We start from the raw sequence: 24,764 nt of genomic DNA on the forward strand, positions 1-24,764 counted from the left end.
CTTACAGCTCTCTGTTGTGGTCATCACCATTACCCTGGTGACCAGCATGTCCCATCCTTCCAGATCATTCTCTCTTCTTTGTTTTTGTTCCCCTACCACCATATATACATACCATTTATATATTTATATATTTTCTATTGACTTTGCTCTGGCCATCTGTGGTGTTTTGTTCTGTTTTTTTTTTTTTTAATTTCAGTTCGGGGTCAGGAAAATGGATTAGATGGCACCAAGAGTGGAGGGCCTTCTGGAAGAGGCACAGAAAGAGGCAGAAGAGGTCGTGGCCGAGGCAGAGGTGATCATTTTGTTGGGGGTGGGGGAGTGGGGGGGATGGATACTGGGGACAAGGTACTCTTATTAGAGTAGGGGTCTACTCTGTTTAAAAACAGACAAATTCACGTGGAGTCTGGATACCTGAATTACTGAGGTGTCATGCAAATTCTAGAGATTACTGAGTGGACAGTGGGGAGGAGGTAGATGCCATTTTCTGTAGTCTTTATCATTGCTATTAACTATTTGCTTGAGGATCCAACCGTTTGATCAGCAGAGAGCAGCAGCAGAACAGTCTTGTCAATAATGATTGTCCTACTGTATTATATTAACTGATGTGCTACAGAGTGAGAGAAGGAACATCTGATGATACCCACTTTCCAAAGCTGCCTCAGTTGGCAATGTAGTTTTATATCAACTTCTAAAGTATTTCTCTCTTCCTCTTTTTCTCTTTTTTTAGGTGGCTCTGGTAGGCGGGGAGGAAGGTTTTCTGCTCAAGGCATGGGGTAAGTTTCATTGATCTGATGTCAAAGACTGTTTTCCCCTAGGCTTATCATAATGTCTTAGAGTGGCTAACATTCTGGTATCCTGAGGATAATAGGCAACCGTAACCAAAATTCAATCAGAAAGATTTCTAGACTGTTTAATCAGAACGTAGGCATAGGGCTTATTTTTGGGAGACTTAGCATTTACCACCTGAATTATTTTCTTTATCTTAATATCTTCATTTAAATACATATACCTGCTGTTTTCCCAAAATCTCCATGTGAATTTTATTATTATTGATGTCCTAGCCCAAAATGGATAGTAGTTTTATAAATTAAAATTATTTCACCATGAAACTTTAGGTAGGCTAGTAAATGAGGAGAAGTAGATAGCGTATAAGATTATACAGAATGGAGCCATGGTTGATCTGTACTAGAAAAGAGTCTAGATTCTGATTGCCCTCCTTTTTGTTAATTTTTACTGGTGCTGCCTAGAGCTCAGAGACTCTTTTAAGCTTTTTTTCTCTCCCGCCCACCAGAACCTTTAACCCAGCTGATTACGCAGAGCCGGCCAACACTGATGAGACCTACGGCAATAACAGCGGCAGTACATGGAACAACACTGGCCACTTTGAACCAGATGATGGGACAAGTGAGTGACTGCTTTATTTGTCTCTGGGAACCTAAGGAAATAATTTTTTTTGAGGTTATAGTCACATGAAAAAATGGAGGAATGGTTTTTGAGTGCTGAGACAGGGAGAGAAAGGTATGGCAATTGAATTACTGTGTATTTTCTTTATTTACTGTGTGCCAGTGGGCATATTATATGCACTATTTCACGTGATCTTCATCACTGTTTTATGAAATAAGTGTTATTTATCATCACTGTCCAGATGACAAGACTTAGGCTGCAATGCTGGTTGTCAAATTTGCTAGTATTTGAATTCAAAATTGTTTGACTCTAAAAGCCTGTACTCTTTTCATTATACCGTGTGGCTGCCATTAGCTCCGGTTGTGTTTTCTAGTGTTTCTGTTAGGCTTGCTAGCTTTTCCTTTTGAAAGATACTTAGAATTAATTAATCAAGCCACTATAGAGATTAACAGGGCCCAGAACAAAAGCCCACTGTCAGTTTATTTGTTTTTCGGTACCAAGATAGCAATGTTATTTTCCCTTCAATTTTGGGAAATCTCAATATCTGGGCAAGAAGGAAATTTGGAGACTTCTCAGCTCTCTTTGTTGGATAGTCTTCTAAGTGTGGTAGAGTATTACGGAGTTTGCTAGCTGACTTTGGTGCATATCTGGGTAGGGTGTGTATATTTAAGAATGTGTTAGGCCTCTGGCATACACCAAGATGTGTTTGTGAGTTAAAGGTATTTTTACTACTGTAAGTAAGAGCAGCTTCTGGGTTCCAGAGTACTTTCTTCTGATGAGATCAGCTACCTTCTGGCTGAGCCAACATGTGGAAAACCTGAGACTTTTTCCTCTTATAAAGGGAGGAGAGGGGAATGGGTCAATAATAACACTGTGAAAGAGACTTTTTGACTCCTAACCTGTTTAAATTTGCCTTGTTCCCTTTCGAAGGTCAGTGATCCTAGTCTTGCGTCTTTAGGAGGGTCTTTGGCACAAACGGCTTCTCATCTGCTGCCCACAAGAGCTATACCTCAGGTCCTAAATGTTACTTGCTTTTTGTTCATCAAGCTATCTTTTAAACTCATTTTGAACACAAATTTCTCATTGATGGAGGCCAAAGTTGAGTTATTGGCAAGATACCTTTTTTAATTCCCTCTTACTATTTGGCTATGAAGTATCCTTTTCTAACTTAGTGTACTTTGGAGGCATGAGAACTGCTCTTCATTCATCTCTTGATGGCTTTATAGAGCAGAGGTAACAGTCCATACAGCAAAAGTCAGTTTTTGAGCTCTAGTTAGTTCTTGGATGTTTGGCTTTTTATCATCGGCAGGAAAGATAATGGAAGTTGAGGGATTTGTTTTCAGTCACGGATAGAAAATCAGGCACGGAGTCCCAGTCCTAGATTGCAAGCCTTAGTTGTTTCCAATAAGGATCTGGTTGGAAAAAGAGGGAAGGGAGAGGTTTGTATTTATATATGGTAGAGAATACCATATTTGGGGGCTAGAATCAGAAATCTTTGACTTGTCGCTGAAAGAAAAATTATTTGATGCTGCTGTTATTTCGTTAGTGTGAAAGTGTTGGGTGTAGTTTCATACATTCCCATCATTGTTAGTTTCATGATACGAACTTACCTTCATGCATGATCTCTTTTTGTGTTTTCATGATAGCAAACTTCAAATTCCCTTTTTAATTTAAAAAGAAACTCCAATCTACCCTTAAAATATCCACAGGTACAGTGGGAATTGTGTATTGGGGGCAGACATTTCTCATTCACAAGCAAAATTTCACCGGTTGTTTTTTTTCTTTTCTTTTTTGTTTCAGGACTTGATTTCATTGGGGTTGAGGGGTCAAATTATCCCCGAAAATTTGAGACTGCTCCTGGTATGATACATCCAGGCGCCTAACTGCCCCGGATATTTTAATAGATTTTTATGAACTGAAATATCTGTGGATATGTCATTTTTCTGTTTTCCTGCTTTTTATCTTTCTGCCCTTTTCTCTTATATTTTATGCCTTTTTTTCTCCTTAAAAAAATTATAGTTTATTTAATGAATACTTAACATTTACATCGTCTGTTCCCTGTAATCTGTTCACACTATTTGAACTCTTTCTGCTCCTAAATGCTTATCAGTGTAGTCCTCCTCAGCCATGACTATATGTCCTATATAGGAAGGTACTGGGTAGCTTTCTACAGCCTTCCTTTCCATTCCAGATGCAATTGCTAGAGTGCAGGGGGGAAAGAATTCTTGCATTGAGAAATAACCTGTCAATAGTAAAAAACTTAGCTGGTCACTTCTAGCTCTAAGATTGTATTTATGTGTTAACCCAGATTTTGAATTTCTGTTAGACAGGGTGGGATGGATGTCAATGGGGAGGAAGAATGGTATATCACCAAAGACAGAAGAATGTGGTTTGTAATTTGTCTAAACTGAGATTGGACTTCAGTTTGATTTGGAGAATGTTGTCATTATTAAGTGGTTTGAAATTTCCCTGGTACAGTTTTAACATTGTCCTGGGAAAGGCACTGCACTAAACATTTTTCTCTAGGAAAGAGAATTTTTCATTATTAAATGTTTAGAAGAATTTCAGATAGATTTTGTAAATTTTTGAACGTGTCTCTTCAGTGACACTATTTGAATGCCAGACTTTCATTCTTGTAATGTTTTCTCCATTTGAAGAGAATACTTTAAGAATTATTAAATATATACTGTTACTCTAGAGAAGAAAATAAGGAGTTTTCTTGTCCTTTCTACAGATAGGTTCTTATTTCTTAGTGTTTTCCTTTGGTTGAAGGGAAGACTTCTGGGTCTATTAAAAACTCACCCATATTTGTTAAGAAAAGGCAGGTTCCCTTTCTGAGGATACTTATATATATGAAGCAAAACCGGGGGATTATGGAAGGTGGTTTGATTGCTTACAGACTTCTATAGAAACTGTATCCCAACAACATTATTACCGACATGAGGAGAATGTATTATCTGTACCATGACCTTGGCAGGTCGGGTTTCATGTTCTGTGGTTAGGACTAGTACGATAGCTAATACATATACTTGATTTTTCAGTCTCACCCAGTGTCTTCTGAAAGAACAGATCCTTCAGGGTTTCTTGTAGTTAAACCAGTGCAATCTATACACTTGACTTCTGCTGAGTGTGCATTTTAAATTCAATCCCCACAGCAGTTGGGTGTCAGTACTCTCAGTTTGGATTTCAGGGCTTTCCTTCTTCACTGCCCTTTCACTATCATGTGGCAACCATGTTTGTTCTTCTATCACTGCTGCCATCTCTTTGGACTGCCTGCAGCATTGTCTTATACCAAATAGGTGTAGTTTGCATGTTTTGGTTTAAATTGTCTGCTCCCATTTCATTGACCTAACCAGTAAGTCAGAAGGCTGAAGGGAGATTGCTTGGCGCATTGGGCCCATTGGAGTCTTGCTCTTTCTTGCACTTTGTTTTTCTCTTTTCCTCTCTTTCTGTTGCTCTCTCGCTCCCCTGTCCTGTTACAGCTATGAAACAACTGAAAGTAGCTGTGAAATAATAATCTTATTAAAACCCTGGTGTTCTGAGGCATCCCTTTCTAAAAAATGTCTTCCTCCCGCTGAAGCCCAAGAATCCCTTCTTATTACTAAATTCTGGTTACACTTTTGGCTGCCAAAAAGTTGAACACATTAGTGATTTCTGCACATGCTTTGTACTGGCACTTAAAGCTCCTTCATTGTTTTCCCTTTATTCCCAGGTGCATGGAGGACTGCAACAGAGGAGTGGGGAACTGAAGATTGGAATGAAGATGTAGGTATTCCTAGGTCATTCCTCATTAGTACCTTCTATCCCTAAGTGGTGTTTAGGGATAGAAAATGGGTATGTTTCTACCCTCAAAATTCACCCTTAAGATTCTGACCCAAAACTTTTACATCCAAAATAGTGTTCTGAGCCAGAACATTTCACATATGTTATATGAAGGAGACTGGGCATGAACAGGACTCTGTGGAACCAGACTATGGAAAGGGCAAGTGCACTTGTGTAAGTCCAATATCTGATTGTCGGATTTATCCCAGGAAGAGATGGTGGTTGGGTAGAGCACTAGAAATGGAGTTAGGCAGGCAGTGCATTGAGTAACAACTGCTGGTGACACATGACTCTCCTTGGAGCAAATCAGTTATTTGGTTCACATTCAAGCATTGGTGTATGGCCCTGTAATTGGCTTAGAGGTGGGTACAGAGTGAGAGTTAAGTATCAAGTCCTTAAATTTGCAACCTGGTTGGCTCTGGAACCTTTTTTTTTTTTTTTTTTTTTTTTTAATTAAAGCCCAACTTGGTGATTATAGTTGAGGTGAATATGTAGGTTTGGCTATCTTCCAGCTTGACTCAACTTGGAAGCCTCATAGATGGGTGGCACAGAAACAAGCTCTCTGAATTCACCGGAGTAGTACCTGAGTAAAAGAACTCTGCTGGTCCCTGGTCACTGCCAGCTGTTGCTGTGAATTCCATGATCATGGATAAACTTTCCTATACTTGTATTTATTCAGGCAGGAATATCAATTAAATCAACTTTCAGGTAATAGGAAATGATGTGTCAAACTGTTTTGGTTGCCAGGCCTGAGGTTTAAAATTTCAGATGCATCAGCATCAGAGGGGGATTCTTTTCTGTTACAGTTAAGCTAGATTGCCTTGTGAATACTTTCTAAGATTTGGCTTGTCTGCTTAAGCTCCTTTCAGAGAATGGCATATTGGGGGGGTGGATTCTCTGTTTTTTCACAGGGAGATTTTAATCAAAAAAGTAAAACAAAAACAAGAGAAACAAACCAACTTTTGAATAGTAGGAAGAGTTAGTCCCTGCAATTGCTTACCTAATTTTAATGTTTTAATGGTGGAGAGACTAGGTATGATAAAATTAGTATTAAGTCAAAAATTGCATATTGTTAAAATTACCCCTGAGACGATCTAACGATCTTAACTCACCAGCACTTGGGCCTGTACCGATCAAAAGCCAAGAATTAATTTATTTCTGTCTTCATGTTGGCTGTGATCTTCCTTTTCTTGAGAGGAATAGTGGAAAATATAGTTTGGTTAGAAATAGGAGTTGGGAACCTACAGTGGAAATATATAAAGGGGCTTTCTCTTTCTCTGTCTCGTGTATTCATCTTCCTCTAAGTTCAGCGTGCATATTATGTGATTCACTAGATGTTACTGGGTTTCTTGATTTTACCTTCTCTTTTGATGAAACCATTGTGCGTATATAGAAGGGTCTTGGAAGGTCAATCCACTTAGGATTCCACAGGGTAAATAGTTCTCTCCTCTAAGGGTTTTCCCCTTTTTCTTGATGCTGAATTCTTACCTATGCCGGGTTTCTGACTGTAACCTGCCTAACACCAGGAGTGACTTATTCTGTTTTCCAGCTTTCTGAGACCAAGATCTTCACTGCCTCTAATGTGTCTTCAGTGCCTCTCCCTGCGGAGAATGTGACAATCACTGCTGGTCAGAGGCAAGTGTGTGGTATAATTCAGTATTCTTTCCCAAAGGGGTCTAGACCTACTAGGCTAGTGGTGAGGAAGAGTGGCAGTGGGCCCTTACAAACTCCCATGGTGTTGGTAATAATGAGCAAATCACATTAGGTTCCTATTTAGTTGATTCATAGATTTAGAAGAGTTGATACTAGTTAATCTAATAAATGGAAATCCATATATAATTTTAAAGCTAATTCTCCAAATAGCCCTTTAATTACATAGGTCATTCTTGTCAGCGTCACAGGCATTGATTAAAACTTAGAACAATATAAACTTACAGTAAATCAGGTAAAGAAAAGCTAAAAGTGGAAAGTTTTTATTTCTGAATTTGCAGAATTCTTCAGTAGCTTCTTCTCTAGCTTTATAATTATGATCTGCTCAGCCCATTAAGTATGGTGATTAATTTTTTTCCCTAGGATCTGGCTAATGAACTTTTTAGAACTTGAACATATTTCATTGGGATCAGTAGAGGAGGATATACTTGTCAGGGAATATTTTTATCCTCTAAAAATGTCTTGGATTATTTCTAGATCTGGGTATGATAGCTGTTGACTCAGAATGTCTTAAAGAGAAGTATGAGATGAATAAAATGTTAAGGATGTTATTATCAGAGGTAATGTGTGTGTTTTTTTTTTTTATGATACCAAATAGCTGTGATTTTTTTTTCCGCACCAGTTCTGCAGTTTGACATCAGCTAGGTGTTCAGCAGTTTAATTCAATTCTGACAGATTCTCCAGAATCTCCAGAGTTAGCACAGACCCAAGTTGACAGCTCAGTACCACAAGACTGCCTTTGCTTCAGAGGTCAGCTGCAAATGGGTGCCCAGGCTACCCACACATTTATGTCCAGTTGACAGCAAATTTGATGGTTCTGACAGTCCCCTCCTCAGGTTCAGTGATTTGCTAGAATGACTCAGAGAACTCAGGAAAGAGTTTTAATTGTTACCACTTTATTACAACAGGTACTCAGAAACAGCCAAATGGAAGAGATGCATAGGGGCAGGGTATGGAGGGGTGGGTACACAGAGCTTCTAAGCTCTCTGCTTTGTGCTGCCCTCCCAGCACATGGGTAGCTCACTGAACCTCATTGTTCAAGAGTTTTTAATCAAAGTTTCATTACATAGGCATGATTAATTAAGTCATTGGTGATTGAATTCAATCCCCAGCTCCCCTTCCCTCCCTAGAATTGAGTGGAATGTGGTGGGGCTGAAAGTTCCAAGCCTCTAATTACTTTCTCCATGTTTCTGGTGACCAGCCTGCTTCCTGAAACTCTGTGGGGACCCATCCTGAATAACTTTACAAGCATAAACCCTGGTTGAAAGGGGACCAACTACCAATAATGAAAGACCCTCGTATTACTCAGGAAATTTGCAAAACCTCTAATATATATCTTCATTGTACCACAAGTAACTTGAAATTTTATAAAAATTGGGGGAAAAAATTTCCCAAACCCTTCTTGTTTCAAAGCCACTTGAAGATGCCAGCATTCTAACATGCAGTTTTATGTATCTTAGATACTAGTAATAACAGGTATTCAGTATTAAAATCATGGGTACAAATTTGTAAATTTTCACCCAGTTAGCGAGCTGCTGAATTAAAACTAACATTAGATATTTCATTAAGTTAATTTCACTAAAATTATTTAAATAACATTATCATGGATGGCAACCTCATTGGAACACAGCTAGATACTATCATAGCTCTTATACATCAGTTATTTTGATGAATTAAGCATTTCAGGGCTTTGTGTCTCTGAGGAGTGACTTGATTTTGAACTAACCATATCCTGAGTTGGGTGTTGGGGAATGCTAGAATTTCTGTTGTTATTCATCAAGATCCCATCTCTCCACTAGAATTGACCTTGCTGTTCTGTTGGGGAAATCACCGTCTTCAATGGAGAGTGATTCTTCTAATCTGGATCCATCTCAGGCTCCTTCTCTTGCCCAGCCTCTGGTGTTCAGTAACTCGAAGCAGAGTGCCATATCACAGCCTGCTTCAGGGAACACGTTTTCTCATCACAGTATGGTAAGTAAGAAACATGATGTATCCTAACCAAACTTTTCTGCAACCCCAGCACATGTATACAGTAATTCCTTTCTGTGATACCCAGAGGTTTGGGGCAGGCTAAGATACCCTCTTTCGTCTTCCTAAGGAGACTTGAGTGTAGAGGTGTTGAGTTGGGTAGTAGGGGAAAGCTCTAGGAGAGGATTAGCTTTGGACAGACTGAATCTTCTTAAAACAATGAGTTAACATTTATAGAACACTCATCGTGTTGAACGTTGTTTGCTATTATGTTTGAAGAGACAGAATCAATGACAGCCAATTTTAACGCTTTTGCAAAACTGATTAAACTTTGATGGAAGATTGTAGCAGTTCCCTATTTCTTTTTTTTTCTTAATTGAAGTGTCAGCTTACAGTGTTGTGTCAATTTCTGGCGTATAGCATAATGTTTCAGTCATACGTATACATAAATATATTTGTTTTTATATTCTTTTTCATTATATGTTACTACAAAATACTGAATATAGTTCCCTGTGCTATACAATAGAAAGGTGGGGGAGAAGGGAAAGGGAGAAGAGGGACGTTGGGATTCAAAAGAAAAAGAAGAAACAAAATGGGACAAAGGTTGTAGGAAGGTGTAATGAAGATCATGAAATAACTACCAACCCACCCCTAAGATATATAACTGGAAAATGTGGTTAAGTGTTCTTTGTCAGTTTTAATTGTCTTTAATGTCTGAGATTTAAGATTTAAAATCAAATCCAAATTCTAATATCAAAAATAAGTTTTCGCTATACTTCCATTTCATCCTGACATTCTATTTAATATGTGTCATGTGATATGTTAGACTAAACATAAGTACTGTTCTGTTCTTTTTTATTATAAGTATGCTATTTAATGTAGTTCTCGTCCATTGAGAGTAAGTGTTAGAGGGTTGATTTCCCTTAAAATTTAGTAAATGTAAGTAATACAGGGGGTTCCCCTATGATGATATATGAATGTTAGATAATTTTCTATACCTTTAGTGTTTCACACTTGCAGAATATTTTGTAATTGTTGCTGTATTAGATCATCTCTATGCCACAATCCCATATTTTCAACTAGACTTCCAGTGTTTTTGTTTTTGTTTGTATTATCTTGGGGTATAGACTGAAATGGAAAAAAATGTCTTACTTTGAGTTGGACAGACTAGTTTTGTGTGGTTTTGTATAAGCAGTGCTCAGTGATGAAGATCATAATATGGTTAAATAAGAACCCAAGGAAGATTAGATTCAATCTCCTTGGAGGTTTTTTGGAATAGTCAAGGCCACATGATTAATTTTCTGGACTAGGCTAGTAGTTTTACTTGGTAGTAGGGAGTAGAGATTATCCCAAAAGCATTAAGAGTAAATTTTGCTTTGTTTTCATGATTATCCTGTAATATTTGGATATACACAGAGAAAACAATGAAATCATATTGACTCATTATTTGATTGTCTAGTATAGAAGTTAAGATGGCCCCTTAACTTTTCATCTCTATGCTAGTTATTGGAAGCATTGAGATGAGGCTCCAGTTAGTTTTTGTTCCTTTTGAGCTGTTTAGTTGAAGGGGCAAAGACCTTAATGGCTGAAGTGCAATTTTATATCATCTTCATGTTAACTTAATCAGATAGTGGTTGATTTAAAAACTTTAAAGGGGGAAAACCGCTCCAGTCCTTAAGTCCCTGAGAAGGAAGGAAGGGAGAGTGATAGTAGTGGTATAAATTTTAATGGCGCTCATTCTTTTTGAGTGCTTGCTATGTACCATGTACATATTACATGCTTTTTTGCATATGTTATTTGTTTACTCTTCCTACAACTTTATGAGGTACTACCTTTACTCCTATTTTCAGATGAGGAAAATGACATACGAATTATAAGTAATTTTTCCCATGATTATATAACCAGGATTTGAATCTAGACTGTCTGAGTCCAGAGCTTGTGTTCTAATCGACTATTCCATTTGGTGACATTCTTTACTTGTCTTATCAATACTGGCTCTTAACGTGGATAAGTGTCTTTTTTTACTAGCTGAACAAGGTTGCTGGCTGTAGGTTTCTCTAATCTCTGTGTTGATCTATAGGTGAGCATGTTAGGGAAAGGATTTGGTGATGTTGGTGAAGCTAAAGGCAGCAGCACCACAGGTTCTCAGTTCTTGGAGCAATTCAAGACTGCTCAGGCCCTGGCTCAGTTGGCAGCTCAGCATTCTCAGTCTGGAACCACCACCACCTCCTCTTGGGACATGGGCTCCACCACACAGTCCTCATCGCTGGTGCAGTATGGTGAGAAAGATGGAAACTAACTTGAATTCTTTAAGTGTTGGGGCATTACTGCCAGAAGACTGGCAGGAGTAGGGGAGGAGAAGGTCCTGAAGTGAGGAGAAGGGCAGCCAGCTGGCTAGTTTCCCACGTTGATTTCCCCTTGTCAGATAGGCTGAGTTCAGAAGCCTGGGGAGTAATGCAGAGTTGAGGCTGTGTATCTCTTTCGTCCGATGTAGCCATATCCATAGTTATAGCCTTCTGTTGACCTGGGGGTGTTTTGGATTTTTCCCTAGATTTATCTTTAGTGTTTGAAAATAACATACTGCCTTTGGAAAGGTTCACGGACTTTGCCATTTTAGGACCTTATACTCTAAATGGACAATTTCTAGATTTCTTTCTTACATACGCAGGGTAATAGTGTTGATTTGATTAGGTTCTGCTTAAGAACAAACATGATCCAAAGGTTGATACCTACAGAAATGAGACTAAGTCTTAAAAGAGGACCTGTTTATATGAGGCTCCAATCCCTGGGAACCTAGTTTATGGCTCTAGAGCAGGACAGTAGCTTTTTCTTGAGGTTCACAAGCGCCTCTGGCCTCATACATACTGATTTTCTTGTGCAGATTTGAAGAACCCAAATGATTCAACAGTGCACAGCCCCTTTACAAAGCGCCAGGCTTTCACCCCATCTTCAACTATGATGGAGGTGTTCCTTCAGGAGAAGCCACCCGCAGTGGCTACCTCCACAGCTGCACCTCCACCCCCCTCTTCTCCTCTGCCAAGCAAATCCACCTCTGCTCCACAAATGTCCCCTGGGTCTTCAGACAACCAATCCTCCAGCCCTCAGCCGGCTCAGCAAAAACTGAAACAGCAGAAGAAAAAAGCCTCCTTGACTTCTAAGGTATTTGAACTTTTAGATAGATATTATTTAGAGCAAAGGGGTGTGGGATTTGAGAATTGAGATAGTAAGGGCATGATTTGGAAGTCTGAAGCAAAAGTTTTTTATTAGTCTTAGAGTAAGGTTATAATAAACCATTACTTTATCTTCTCTACAGATTCCTGCTCTGGCTGTGGAGATGCCTGGCTCAGCAGATATCTCAGGGCTAAACCTGCAGTTTGGGGCATTGCAGTTTGGGTCAGAGCCTGTCCTTTCTGATTATGAGTCTACCCCCACCACGAGCGCCTCTTCAAGCCAGGCTCCAAGTAGCCTCTATACCAGCACGGCCAGGTAGAGGAAACCTGTGTCATAAAACTTTTTTTAGACTTTTCACTGCTTATTCTACTTTTGCTGATTCCTAGAACTCTGGACAGGCCACGCCTCTGATTGGGTGAAGGAAAAGTACTTTGGCATCTGCCGCAGCTAAAAATGCTTTTGATGCTTTTAGCCCTTTGGTGTGGACTTATGCCTATGAAAGGTGTAATTTTGAACTCCTGGGAAGGAGACAGCATTAATGTATTACACAATTAAAAGAAACCTTTCCAGTAGAGCCTTTCCTGCCTCCTTTGATAGCTACCAAGGAAGGCCATCTTGAGCAATAGGAGGTCCTGGCGGAATTTCATGGGACTAGGCTGGGTTTTTTTGTTTTTGTCTTTTTTCTTAGTAAAGGTAGTTTTACTTAGAGACGTACATACTGCATAGAGTGTAGGCTGTTTCAAAAGGCAAGAGAAGGGCCACGAGGTGTGGGGGTTGGGTGCTCAGATTAGAGTAAAAGTAGGTACACACTCCATAGACAGAGTGTGGGCTATCTCTGAAGAGGAGGGAGCAAAAAGGAGGCCACGAGGTGCCATGTTGCCAGTTTTTATGGGCTCAGAACACACTGTCTTTTCAATCCTTAGAGTTTAAAAATAGAGATGTCTGGCCCAAGCCGAGATCTATTGAATCATAATTGCCATTAATGCATGTGAATATTTAAAAGTTCTTCTCAAGAGAGTTTAGCTTAACAGGGTTTTTGAGAGAGCCAGGAGCTCAGAATTTCTTTAAATGAATATGTGCAAAAGGTGATTTTTTCCTATGCTTAGGATTCATGTTATGCTATATCTAAGGGACCAATAGTATATCCTTTCTACTGACTTTCAGCCTCTTTTTCTTATAGGAGAGAATGTAGGGGAACAAGAAACTTTTTCTCTTCCTTTAATAAGAGTTGAAAATGGTTTTAAAGTCCATTCATAGTTCAGATCTTTGGCTCTATAGGATATAGAAACTCCTACTGATCTGAGGAGGAAATTGTGGCAGTTTCTTTTATTTGTTTCTGGCAATTTTCTTTTTAATTGTGATCAACTTACTTTAGTAGATCTACATTAGTATCAGTGGGTCTGCTCTATTTGTTTCTCTGAAATTTTCCTTCTTTATTTCTCACAGTGAATCTTCATCCACAATTTCATCTAACCAGAGTCAGGAGTCCGGTTATCAGAGTGGCCCAATTCAGTCAACAACCTATACCTCCCAAAATAATGCTCAGGGCCCTCTATATGAACAGAGATCCACACAGACTCGGCGGTACCCCAGCTCCATCTCTTCATCACCCCAAAAGGACCTGACTCAGGCAAAGGTATTGGCTTAATGAGCCCCTTGACATTTGTTAGGAGAATATCAGTGTTTTACTTCTTGACAAATGATGCTAAGACACCTCTGAAGTGCTGATTGAGAAGCTGAACTACATTTTTGTGGTTAGTGAAATTAAATAGTTTTTTTCATTAAGCCTGGAGACTCAGAGCTGGAAGATCATTTTTTTTTTGCACCAAAGATTCTCTCTGATAGAATCAGTCTCAGGTACCTGTTTTCTCTTCTTAGAAGATCTGATTGCTAGAATTCTGGGTGCATATCAGTAGACCTCACCTTGCTACATCTTGGCTTGGTGAGGGGGCCAGCATATGCCAGAGGCAGTGTGGAGTGACTGTCAGAAGCAGCCGGCAGAATAGGTGGTTTGGCTGAACTGTCATACTCCCACATCCTCCCCCAGGGATCACTGGGTTTGGACCTTTCCTGTGTCTGTTTTGAGTTCGGGATCTCTTCAGCAATTTGGGGGTTGCCTTCTGTTGCCCTGGGTCACGCAGGGTTGATATATCTTATTTTTGTTATTTTTAATTTTTGTTAATTTGTTGGGATAGTCTGCCTTATGTTAATCCTTTTGTTAATTTGCAGAATTTCTCTGAAATGTTTGTTGACAGAAATTAAGCTGAGTCAGTGTGCTAACTTGACCTATTCACTTGAGTCTGTCTGTTTCTTCTCTTTTTTTTGTACCAGAATGGCTTCAGTTCTGTGCAGGCCACGCAGTTACAGACCACGCAATCTGTTGAAGGTGAGTGTTTTCCAGGCTTTTTCCTCTCAGTTGTAGTGTTTTTCCTCCCCTTTCGATAGTTTGAATTTCTTAGATTGTAGTGAAAAGTGCTCTGCCTTAGTGGTCAGAACTTCTGGTTATAGTTCTAGCTTGGTTCTTTCTGCCTTGCTGCTTAATCTCAAAAATTTTAGGTTCTCTATGTTATAACAGTGGTAATCATTGGACAACTGAGATCAGTGCTGTGAAAAGATTGGAGTTAAAAAGAAAAAGATTATACCTAAACATAAATGGTCCATTATTAAACAACTGAACTCTTTGGGATACCCTAGGACTGTAGTCACCTCTTAACTCCTTATAGACACTCTCTTTCCTCTGATGAGGTGAATTCCTGTCTTTATTTCCAGGTGCTACAGGCTCTGCAGTGAAATCTGACTCACCTTCCACGTCTAGCATCCCCCCTCTCAGTGAAACGGTATCTGCAGCTTCCCTGCTGACGACAACCAATCAGCACTCATCCTCCTTGGGTGGCATGAGCCACAATGAGGAGATTCCAAATACTACCACCACACAACACAGCAGGTGATTTGGGGTGAGGATGGAGGTTTGGGCTGGTGAGTAGTAATAACAGAGCTCTCTGGTTCTACCTTCTCTCTGCACCTGGCAGAGACCACATTAAGGGGTCACCTAAAAGCTATGAGAAGTAAAGGCAGAGGAAGCTTTTTTCCTTTTTTCCTTTTTTTTTTTTTTTTTTTAACACTTATTCCTGCTTTAACTGCTCACTATCGCTGGCTGGCCCTTGTGTTTACCATCTGATCTTAGGTCTCCTTGTTTCCACATTCTGCCTTATTTCTCTTGACTGAAACTCCAGGTCAGGTAACCGTAGCACTACGGCTGATGGCAACCTCTGTTTCCTTACTTACAGCACGTTATCTACTCAACAGAATACCCTTTCATCATCAACATCTTCTGGGCGCACTTCAACATCCACTCTTTTGGTAAGTGTGATGCTATGAAAGAGGAAGTGTGGTTTTCTTAACACTTATAACCATCCAACCATAAGATTCTTCCAAGAAGAGGCTCTTGAAAATTTCTTCATGAGGTGGCAAAATGATAATTGATCTGAGGTTGCTGGAAAGGAGTTCACGGATGTTTGAACCCAAGAGAGGCAGAAGAATTCAGAAATACTATAGAGCCAATTCTCAAAACCCTGGAAGTGACTTTCCTAAATATGTAACTTTTTTTTTTCCCAAGCACTGAAACTGGGTGGGACTTTTGTATGCTATGATAAATTCTGTAAGAACATCCCTTTCTAACTGAAACAGCCATTCCCATTCATTAGTCTGGAGTATGCCAAACATGAGTCATGAAAATAATCAGTGTGAATCTGGGCATCCTATGAAAGTAGAGGCCAGATGAGAGTTTGTGACCAAAGAGTTAATTTCACTGTTGTGATTTATAACAGCTATTTGTGGAATTAAGCTGAGATGGTAAGGAAGAAAACTAACTTCAAAAAGACCTGCTTTGGGCAAAGGTGTGTGGTTTGCCAAAAGCCTGGGGCAAGGTAGTGAAAGCTAAGACTTTCTTAGGATTCTCTTTTTCCTCAAGTATACTGTTTCAGGTTTAAACTCACTAGAGCTTACACTTTTTTCTAGCCCACGTACTGGTCTTTTGTGCTGAACTAGTGAAGAAGAGTGTGGGAGAGAAGGCTATGATAAATATTTCACACCTAAACTATCTCTAGTCTCCTCACTGGCCAGTCAGCGTTGGTTTCTGGGGAGTTCGTCCCCACTAGGTCTGCTGCCTTTCTGAACAAGTTGATGATGTGCAGTGGACCTGTTGTTATCCTTACCAGGTGAATCTACGGGAATGTGTAGCTGGAAAATACTTAGCAGTATTTTGACAGAGGGCACCCTGGTACCCTGCCTCAGCCTTTTTAATTGGGGACTTGACGTGCTATAATCAACAGAAGGGATTATCTTTCCTGACCTGTTATGCTAATCACTGTTTTCTCCTCCTCTCTTCCACCGCTCCCCCTTTTTGAAGCACACAAGCGTGGAGAGTGAGGCGAATCTCCATTCTTCCTCCAGCACTTTCTCCACCACGTCCAGCACGGTCTCTGCCCCTCCCCCAGTGGTCAGCGTCTCCTCTAGTCTCAATAGTGGCAGTAGCCTGGGTCTCAGCCTGGGCAGCAACTCTACCGTCACGGCCTCAACTCGAAGCTCAGTTGCTACGACTTCAGGTAGCTCTGCATAAAGGGTGGATCACAGTCATTTGGGATGGGGGAGTCAAGTAATTGTGTGGCAGAATGAAAATAATAATTTTTCTTTTAGGAAAAGCTCCTCCCAACCTCCCTCCTGGAGTCCCGCCGTTGTTGCCTAATCCGTATATTATGGCCCCGGGGCTGTTACATGCCTACCCGGTAAGTGAGAGCGAATGGTCTTCTCCAAAGAGGAAGGCAGTGTGGCTGTTTTTTATAGCTCTGGCCTCAGGCAGAAGGCTATAATTAAATTATAAATGAGTGATTGTCACATGTAAGCAAACAGATTTTTGATCTTTGTAGTTTTGGAAAAAATAAGTTATTAGAGAGGAAGGACTAAAAGTAGAACAGGTTCTCTATTGTATATTTTCTCTGTGTGAGAACAGATTCTGGGGCTCAGAAGTCAGAGGGCAGAGTGTCTACCTGGAATCCCTTTCAGTTTCTTAAGAAAATTATTTTCTCTAGTTGGATTGATTCCCTGTCTTTGGGGGTCTTTGCTGGTTCCGACCTTGTCAGAACAGAGTTCCCTGACTCAGCCTGGGACTCTGAGAATAGGTGGCTGACAGTAGTAGCCTTTTGCCTGTTGTATCTTTTATCAGCTTCATGTATTCAGTACCTATTTAGATGAAGGGTGTTTTTAAAAAGTTTTTAAAACACCTGTTTTTGCCTTCAGAGAGTCTAGATGAATATCATACAAATGAAACATCCAGTAGCACTTTTTTAATAGTAACATACTACCTTAGTACTCAAAGAGAAAAGAATAAAATAAAGGAGGTAAATTTTAAGCCATATTTTGAAAGCTATAGGAGACAAAGACTGGTAGCATGGAGAGTAAAGCAGGCTGTTCATATAAGACTTGTGTGTCCCCTGCTGCTACCTAGAGGCCAGCCTAGTTGAGTCAGTATGTAGCTCAAGGAAAGCTTCAAGACCTTCCGTGGATCATGTAGTCTCTTTGTACTTCAGTTCTTTCTTCAAGGAAAAATATTCCTTTTCTTCCTAAGGATGAGGATGATATTCTGTTGGTTTATCTTGTCTTTTAGCTCCTTGGTTTGCTACTGTCAACCAGTTCCCACTAATTTTGTTCAATGCTTGTGCCTTTCAGCCACAAGTATATGGTTATGATGACTTGCAGATGCTTCAGACAAGATTTCCATTGGTGAGTACGTAGTTGTAGAACTTAGCGAAAGAAAGCTATCTTAAAATTAATGTTGGGATTATTCCAGGTGTTCAGTTGGTAAGTCACAGACTTAGCTCTTTCCCAACCCGCACCTCCATACACATATGTTGATTTAAGATACATTAGAATATAGGGGCTTAAAGAGTGGTTCTAACAGAAGATAACTTTTTTTTTTTTAATCAGTTGTGGCATCTTTAAAGTAAACATTTTTTAACCTGGCCTATAGCTCAGAATACTCTGGAGCTCTCAGGATGCTTCCTGTATGTCTCTAACACTTTGATGGATTCCAGAAGGAAAGTCTTATTTTCTTAGTAGTAGTTGGCTATTACAGATAATATCTAGAGGTTTGAGAATATCATTGATAGTGATGGACCTGAAGTGTCTTCCTGTGGGCATACTTGTAGACCCTGCCTGACTGTGCCCGTGGCCAGGCAGGGGGGACAGTGTATGCAAAAATAATTTGGAGTTTGTGCTAGCTCTAGCCAGCTTAATCAGTGGCTGGGTAAACTGCAGTACTCCAACATTCTTCTCACTCTGTACCATGTATCCTCATGCTGGGGAATGAGTGGCACTGAGTCTCTGCTCCTTTTATTTCTCTTTTTCAGGATTACTACAGCATCCCATTTCCCACACCCACCACTCCGCTGACTGGGAGGGATGGTAGCCTGGCCAGCAATCCTTATTCTGGTAGGACTGGGATGGGGCTGAATGAAGAGAAATTGTGTTGACTTTGGTGGCAGAAACCTGATTAGTAGAAAGAAAGGGGTCCAGTTCTCACTGTAGTTAAGATCTTCGGCAGAAGTACAGAATGACTGTGGTGGATCATGGTAGATTCAGAATCCTGCTAAAGATGGGCATGTGGCAATTTTGCTTCTCATCCCACTTTCTGTTGTCTCCCTGTGATTCCAGAGGATGTCTTGACTTGGTCTTCTCAGCTATTCTTTGGCTTTTTTCAGGAAGGATAGTGGTTGAGCTGACCTTCCTCTATTCATGTCTGTTCCTGTTCCTTACTCATGTAGCAGTCTCATTGCTTGCTGGGCCATGGGCCTTCCTTTTTTTTTTTTTTTTTGGCCTGACCTGTTATTGACCTATCATTTTCACTGGTCTGTTACTGTTTTTCAAGTCCAGCATGGAGTGTTCCCCATGGAGAGGAATGGGAAAGGGAAAGGGGGTTGGGATGGGGAAGAAATAAAAGAACATGGGTGGGCAGAGAAATCATACAGGAACTCTATTCTGGGAGCCTGTCTGCCACAGCATTGGGCAGTCATGCAACATCAGTTCTTGACTAGCACTGTGCCAAGTGTGTGCTGAGCAATGCTAAATGGAGCTGCAGAGAAATGTAATTCAAAGATGTGAATTTCAGTGGTCTTTGAGTAGGCTCTCCTGGAATCATGTGAAACCAGAAGAGGGATTCTGCATTGGTGTTGGGGGTGAAAGAGGTAGGTACATGTAGTCTCTCCCGTCACAGGTGACCTCACAAAGTTCGGCCGTGGGGATGCCTCCTCCCCGGCCCCGGCCACAACCTTGGCCCAACCCCAACAGAACCAGACGCAGACTCACCACACCACGCAGCAGACATTCCTGAACCCGGCGCTGCCTCCTGGCTACAGTTACACCAGCCTGCCATACTACACAGGGGTTCCGGGCCTCCCCAGCACCTTCCAGTATGGGCCTGCTGTGTTCCCTGTAAGTACTTGGGCTTGGTCTTTACTTGTGGTGAAGAATCCTAGCCCTGGACACTATCCTAGCTGCTTTCAAGGCTAAATGACTTTTTAATAATGAATGAAGAGGAACAATACCCACCTCTAGGATGTTTCTGACCTGGGAGAATGTGTGGCTGGCATTGGTGGTATTGGGGTAGAGATTACCCCTTCTTAGAATTAGCTACAGGAGGAATGTGATACACAGCTTTGCTTCCCTCAGACTGTCATTCATTCCCTGAGCCCATTTTGCTAAGCAAACTGTGGACAGCCTGCATCACGATGGGTAACCATCTGAATGCCCAGTCTCTGGAGGAGGGCAGATAGGGTGACTGGTACTCTGCTGCCATTTCACCTTAGTTCTGGTGTTTTTGCTCATCAGGTGGCTCCTACCTCTTCCAAGCAGCATGGTGTGAATGTCAGTGTGAATGCATCGGCCACCCCTTTCCAACAGCCAAGTGGATATGGGTCTCATGGATACAACACTGGTAAGCTCACCTTGACCCTGGCTGTCATTGGTGTCTGTAGGATGTTAATGAATGAGCTTCAGGGAGGAAGATTTGGTGCTTGAGAAAATGGGGTTGGTGAGGGTGTGCTGCTGCTCCATGTATGATTGTTAATGTTTGACTGACTTGAGTGTCTGAGCAGCACCATCAGAGGAGCTTAACACTAGAACATACATCCACTGCTCATGACAGGAATGCCCTAGGGCACAAATTGGCTATTAGAATATGTTGGCTGGCCTGAACTTTGGGTGGTAAGCAAGGGGCCCCAAGATTTTACTGAGATGTCCATGGAAGCAGTTGTTTCATTTAATACTGATAGTACAATAGAGAATATATTCACTGAACGGAAGAGTTAAATGGGTTCTAAACTAGCATGCTGTGGTAGGCTTGGCTTAAGTCTCTTGGTAGCACTACTTTTCTCATGTGTCCCCTTCTTATTCCCTAGCTAGAAGGCCTGAGATAGGGAGAGAAAGGAGAAGGGCATGAATGCTCAGGAGAGGGAGAGTTGGACCTTTAGGTTCCTTCATTTGTATAGCTGGTCTCTTTGCAAAGTCCATTTGCACATCTGATGGTAGGGAGGGAAGTACAGGCATCCTCTGAATGGGTGCTGACCTAAAAGGTGCTTATTATTAGCCTATCCTTTGATCCCATATCTGACACATGCTCTCTGTTTTTGGAAGACAGAGAATAAAGAAGAGTCTTTGAATAAAACAATTCCATCTACTTTTTTCAGAGCCTTGTAGATGTATATGGGGAGGAGTTTGTTGCCATTGCTTGGGGTTGGAGTTGAAGGTTGTCCTTTAAAATTCTCAGCTCAGTTATGGTTTCATGGTGATTTGGGTGGAGCTGCATCTGTGTTCGTCACCCTTGCATGGGCTCCAGGTGGTTAAAATTGCCCAGGGTTTTCAGTAATTGGGAAACTCTGAGCTAAGCAATGAGGGTAATAGGTCTGAAATGGACAACAACGAGGTGGAGCTTAACTGTGTTGTATGACAGAGTAGGTTGAGATTTAAACTAAAGAATCCTGAGATACTCCACTGAGATTTAATAATACCTAGACTCCTTGTGGCTAGGAACTCCTCTCATTGAGCATGGTCCACCCCAATCCTTGGTGGGGAAGATTATAAGCTTTTTGACTTGGAATGGCCCTATTCTGAGAATGTTAGATTTAGGTCTTAGATGGACCAGATTCAAGAATTTTAAGAGGTAGATGATTGATAATGTAAGAGAATGACATACCTGATTCTGGAAATCCTAGCTTCTTACCTCCCTGAAGATTTCAGAAACCTGTAACAGCCCTTTCTTTGAAAGCCCCCAGTTCCCAACCCCACAGAGGGCTCTTGTCATCCCATTCCTCATCAACCTCTAAATTCATTTATTTTTATGTATTTGATTCCTTTTAGGAAGAAAATATCCACCCCCTTACAAGCATTTCTGGACGGCAGAGAGCTAATTTGGCCCAAGGCTGGGGGCTGTGTTTTGTGTGTGTGTATAAATTTGCACTGAAGTCTTGTTTCAGAAACCAGACCACTGAGGAGAGCCTGCTGAGCTGTGGCCATGGCCTGCGTGGCTTGGGGAAATGAGTTGGTGGATACCTTCTGGGCTTTTGAACTTGCCCTTCTCCCATTTCCCTCTCCCCCATGTGTCTGACCCTGTCTTACCCATTTCGAATTCAAGCGGTGCAGCACCTCCGAAGCATCGATGCACACACCCGCTGTTGCTTTTGATTTCTGGAAGGCATGTAGTTTCAACTTGTAACAAAATATTTGTAGTCTTCAATAAACTGTGGTGTTTCTTTAGCTAACTCTGGCGTTCTTTCCGTGCATGTCTTTCTGGACACTAGGAGCCAAAGTTGTGCTGTGATAAAGGGTGGAGGGTGGCCTTTTCAATCACACCCCAGCATAGCCAAAGAACAGTTAACTTTTCAGTATGGTGGTTTTATTAAGGCGTGGGAGGGGAAACAGCCTGTTTCCAGCCTGTTGATTGGTTGGTAAAGAAAGCTATTTGTAGAAAATCCCTGATTCTCCATGCTTATTATAGCTCTTCCCTTTTCCATTTAGATTTTCCCCTTGTCTCTGACATAGCAGAGGGGGAAGGAAAAGTCATTGTGAAAGGCAGAAGAGATGGTGTTCAGAGCTGTTGTTAGGGAAGTACCTTTCAAGGCTTAATTTCCACACTTGGTTCCCAAAGGCCAGGTGACTGACTGAGCTCTGATAACGTCCTCAGTGACTGGCTGGTTGACGACTCGGGCTGCGGAGACTGCGCTGGCCTGGAACGTTGTTCTTAGTCCCTTGACAGCTTTTCAGGGATTGTGGATAATTAGTCGTTCTGCACTTGTGAGTGTAGATTAAGAATGTGTGGGAGAGGTTTGGTTAGACATCTCCTTGACTATGGAAATTCTCATCTCCACTCAGTCCAACTGGTACACCATCAGCCCTTCGCTGATAGAGTTAACTTGGACAGTGGGAACGCCATCCTTGATTATCAGATACTTCACTTTCTTTGTATTTGTTGCCAGCCCTCTGGAGTAATTTTGTCCTGTGAGCGTATCCAACTTTCCCAGGGGCTGCCGTGCTGGGAGAGATCGGTTCTTGTTTTTCCTCCCTGCTGTCCACATTGTGTTAGTGTGATCACTGCTTGGGAGTGAGGGATAAACGGTGTTGACTGTTGGAAGAAAAGCAAGAAAACTGTAGTCTGAGAAGCTTTCTAATTACTGGTGAATATAGATAGGGAAAGCAAAGCCCTTTGTTCTTTAGGGTCTCAGATACTTAGACAGAGGCTATGAGGGATACTACACAAAGTATCCTTTTTTCCTGCATTTCCAGTTGTTTTCAACCAATAGCCCAATTAAGACCTCTAAACTTGAAGCTGGTTGCTAGCTAGTCTAGCCTGTGGAAAGAATGAGACCAGGCAGGGGCACATTGGAACTAAATTCCTCCCTACCACCCAACTTGAGAATCAGCCATTTCTCCCATCCTGTATGGGATGACGAGGGGCTGTCAGCAAGATGTTTGAGCCTTTGCAGTAAAGATCACTGTCTTTGGGTTTTCCTCAGAACTGTTGTATATATATCCTATTACACCTTACTCTCAAACCCTTCCACACAAACATCATTAGCTTAGCCTTTTCCATAAATGAGCTCCTGTTCTTAAAGTTACACGAATTACCAGTGAGTTGCCAAATGGGCACCTGAGGGTTGAAAAGGGAAGAAAAAAAATTACCCTATTAGTTCCTGTATTGTCCCTTTTCCTTCAGTGCCTTTGAAATGTAGAGTTGATACTTTGGAGATGGAAAAGTATTTTCTCATGCTTGGTTTCTGTAGTTCTGTTCTTTTCCTAGCTGGTGTTTGCTCCCCCTGGAACTATCTCAGCTTGTGATGTGGGAGTGTCTTTCCAGGTTAAGATGCCACTTTTACTGGGAAGATTCTATAGTGGTTGTCCAAAGTGGGCTTAACGTTTGAAGGCTGCTTTTGTCTAGGCATTGGGAGGATTTGGGTCCTGGCGTTTGAAGGGAGATTGCTGTTAAACTGCAGGTAAATGGAGGATTCCTCATTTGTGATTTGGTCAGTTTACTATAGTGCTTCTAAAAAGAAAAAAAAACAGAAAAACAAAACCTCTTTCATCAAAGTGCTCCTAACAGCAGAAGAGAAGGATCTAAAGACATAGATTGAAATACAAAGTTTCTGAGGTTTCATTTTTATCTCACTTCATGAGAACTAACAGATCTTTAAAAAGCATGCTTTAAATTCCTAGTTAAATTTCAGTGACTTTTCCTCAAATGTTTGCATAGAGAAAATTTCTCTAGTAAGATGCTGGGCTATTTTACCTGATGGCTTTTTCCTATCCTTGGCTTATTGCCCCATAGCCCAGGAGGTACAATATGTGTATTTCACTTTAAGGAGTAGAAATTAAAATGAGGGATCATACTACTCTGGTTTACTTAAAAGTTGTAGTGGTGGTAGGGAGTTTTTTAGCAAGAAACTTGCAAGTTGCTGGAGTATGGATTAGAGCTTTTATCTCATGGAAAAGCTGAAGTTTTAAGCTAGAATGACAGTTAGATTTTGTGTTCCACCTAGGCTGTAGGAGATAACTTACCCCATCTACCTTCCTTATCCCTCTCTTCTCCCCATGCTTAAATTGCACAAATGGAATTTCACCTTTGTGCCAGCTCTTTAAAGTCTTTAAGTCTATAGCCTAGAAGCGCCAAGACTCTGGGGAAGCTGGACTAAGTAACCTGAGTCTCCGAGAATGAAGGTGCTCTTGGGGGTTGAGCTGCGCTGCTCCTCTGGTACTTACCTTATGCTGTGGAGGTGTGGTTTTTTGTTTTTTTTTTGAGGCGTGGATTTTGAACCCATTCAGGAGCCGGACTGCAGGACTGAGTGGAGTTTGGATGGATTGATTTGAAATGGCACAGAAGTGTTTTGAAACCATATGCTAGTGAAGTTTGTCTATAATCCCTAGTCCCTCCAAAAACAATGCACCTCACTCACGCAGGTAGTACACACCTGGAAAAGGCAAGAGAACCCTTAGGGAGCCCCTTTCTTTCATGAGCTCTTATCCCTCAGGACTGACCTGAAGCTGGAAAAACACCAAAATTCCCTTGCAGTGGTATAGCTAGAAAGGCTGCACACATCGTCTCCCCCCAGGGATGGGCCAGGCAGCCAGCCCAGCTAATCCTCCTGTCT

At 41.2% G+C, this 24,764-nt stretch overlaps 1 protein-coding gene and 1 non-coding gene across 25 annotated transcripts in view; both read left to right on the forward strand.

Annotated features, from left to right (window-relative positions):
• Positions 1–24,764, forward strand: part of UBAP2L (ubiquitin associated protein 2 like) — a 37,966-nt gene that overhangs the window by 10,061 nt on the left and 3,141 nt on the right. For 12 of the 24 annotated variants that reach the window (XM_074349484.1, XM_074349483.1, XM_045515994.2 and 9 more), the window contains exons 6-24: positions 197–292; positions 728–773; positions 1,292–1,404; positions 5,117–5,169; positions 6,776–6,861; positions 8,736–8,907; positions 10,985–11,183; positions 11,786–12,063; positions 12,218–12,390; positions 13,522–13,711; positions 14,407–14,461; positions 14,845–15,019; positions 15,363–15,435; positions 16,484–16,679; positions 16,771–16,859; positions 17,800–17,853; positions 18,480–18,561; positions 19,343–19,560; positions 19,957–20,062. In XM_074349484.1, the coding sequence (XP_074205585.1) occupies positions 197–292; positions 728–773; positions 1,292–1,404; positions 5,117–5,169; positions 6,776–6,861; positions 8,736–8,907; positions 10,985–11,183; positions 11,786–12,063; positions 12,218–12,390; positions 13,522–13,711; positions 14,407–14,461; positions 14,845–15,019; positions 15,363–15,435; positions 16,484–16,679; positions 16,771–16,859; positions 17,800–17,853; positions 18,480–18,561; positions 19,343–19,560; positions 19,957–20,062 (2,454 nt within the window). Of the gene's footprint in view, positions 1–196; positions 293–727; positions 774–1,291; positions 1,405–3,204; positions 3,265–5,116; positions 5,170–6,775; positions 6,862–8,735; positions 8,908–10,984; positions 11,184–11,785; positions 12,064–12,217; positions 12,391–13,521; positions 13,712–14,406; positions 14,462–14,844; positions 15,020–15,362; positions 15,436–16,483; positions 16,680–16,770; positions 16,860–17,799; positions 17,854–18,479; positions 18,562–19,342; positions 19,561–19,956; positions 20,063–21,483; positions 21,880–24,764 lie in introns of those variants that run through there. The other 12 variants (XM_045515989.2, XM_045515983.2, XM_045515979.2 and 9 more) reach the window with 3 other exon arrangements.
• Positions 18,265–18,400, forward strand: LOC123616597 (small nucleolar RNA SNORA58). The gene has a single exon (XR_006724608.1). It is a non-coding gene; the product is annotated as a small nucleolar RNA SNORA58 (small nucleolar RNA).

This window comes from Camelus bactrianus, chromosome 21, assembly GCF_048773025.1.
Source record: "Camelus bactrianus isolate YW-2024 breed Bactrian camel chromosome 21, ASM4877302v1, whole genome shotgun sequence".
Classification (NCBI taxonomy): domain Eukaryota; kingdom Metazoa; phylum Chordata; class Mammalia; order Artiodactyla; family Camelidae; genus Camelus; species Camelus bactrianus.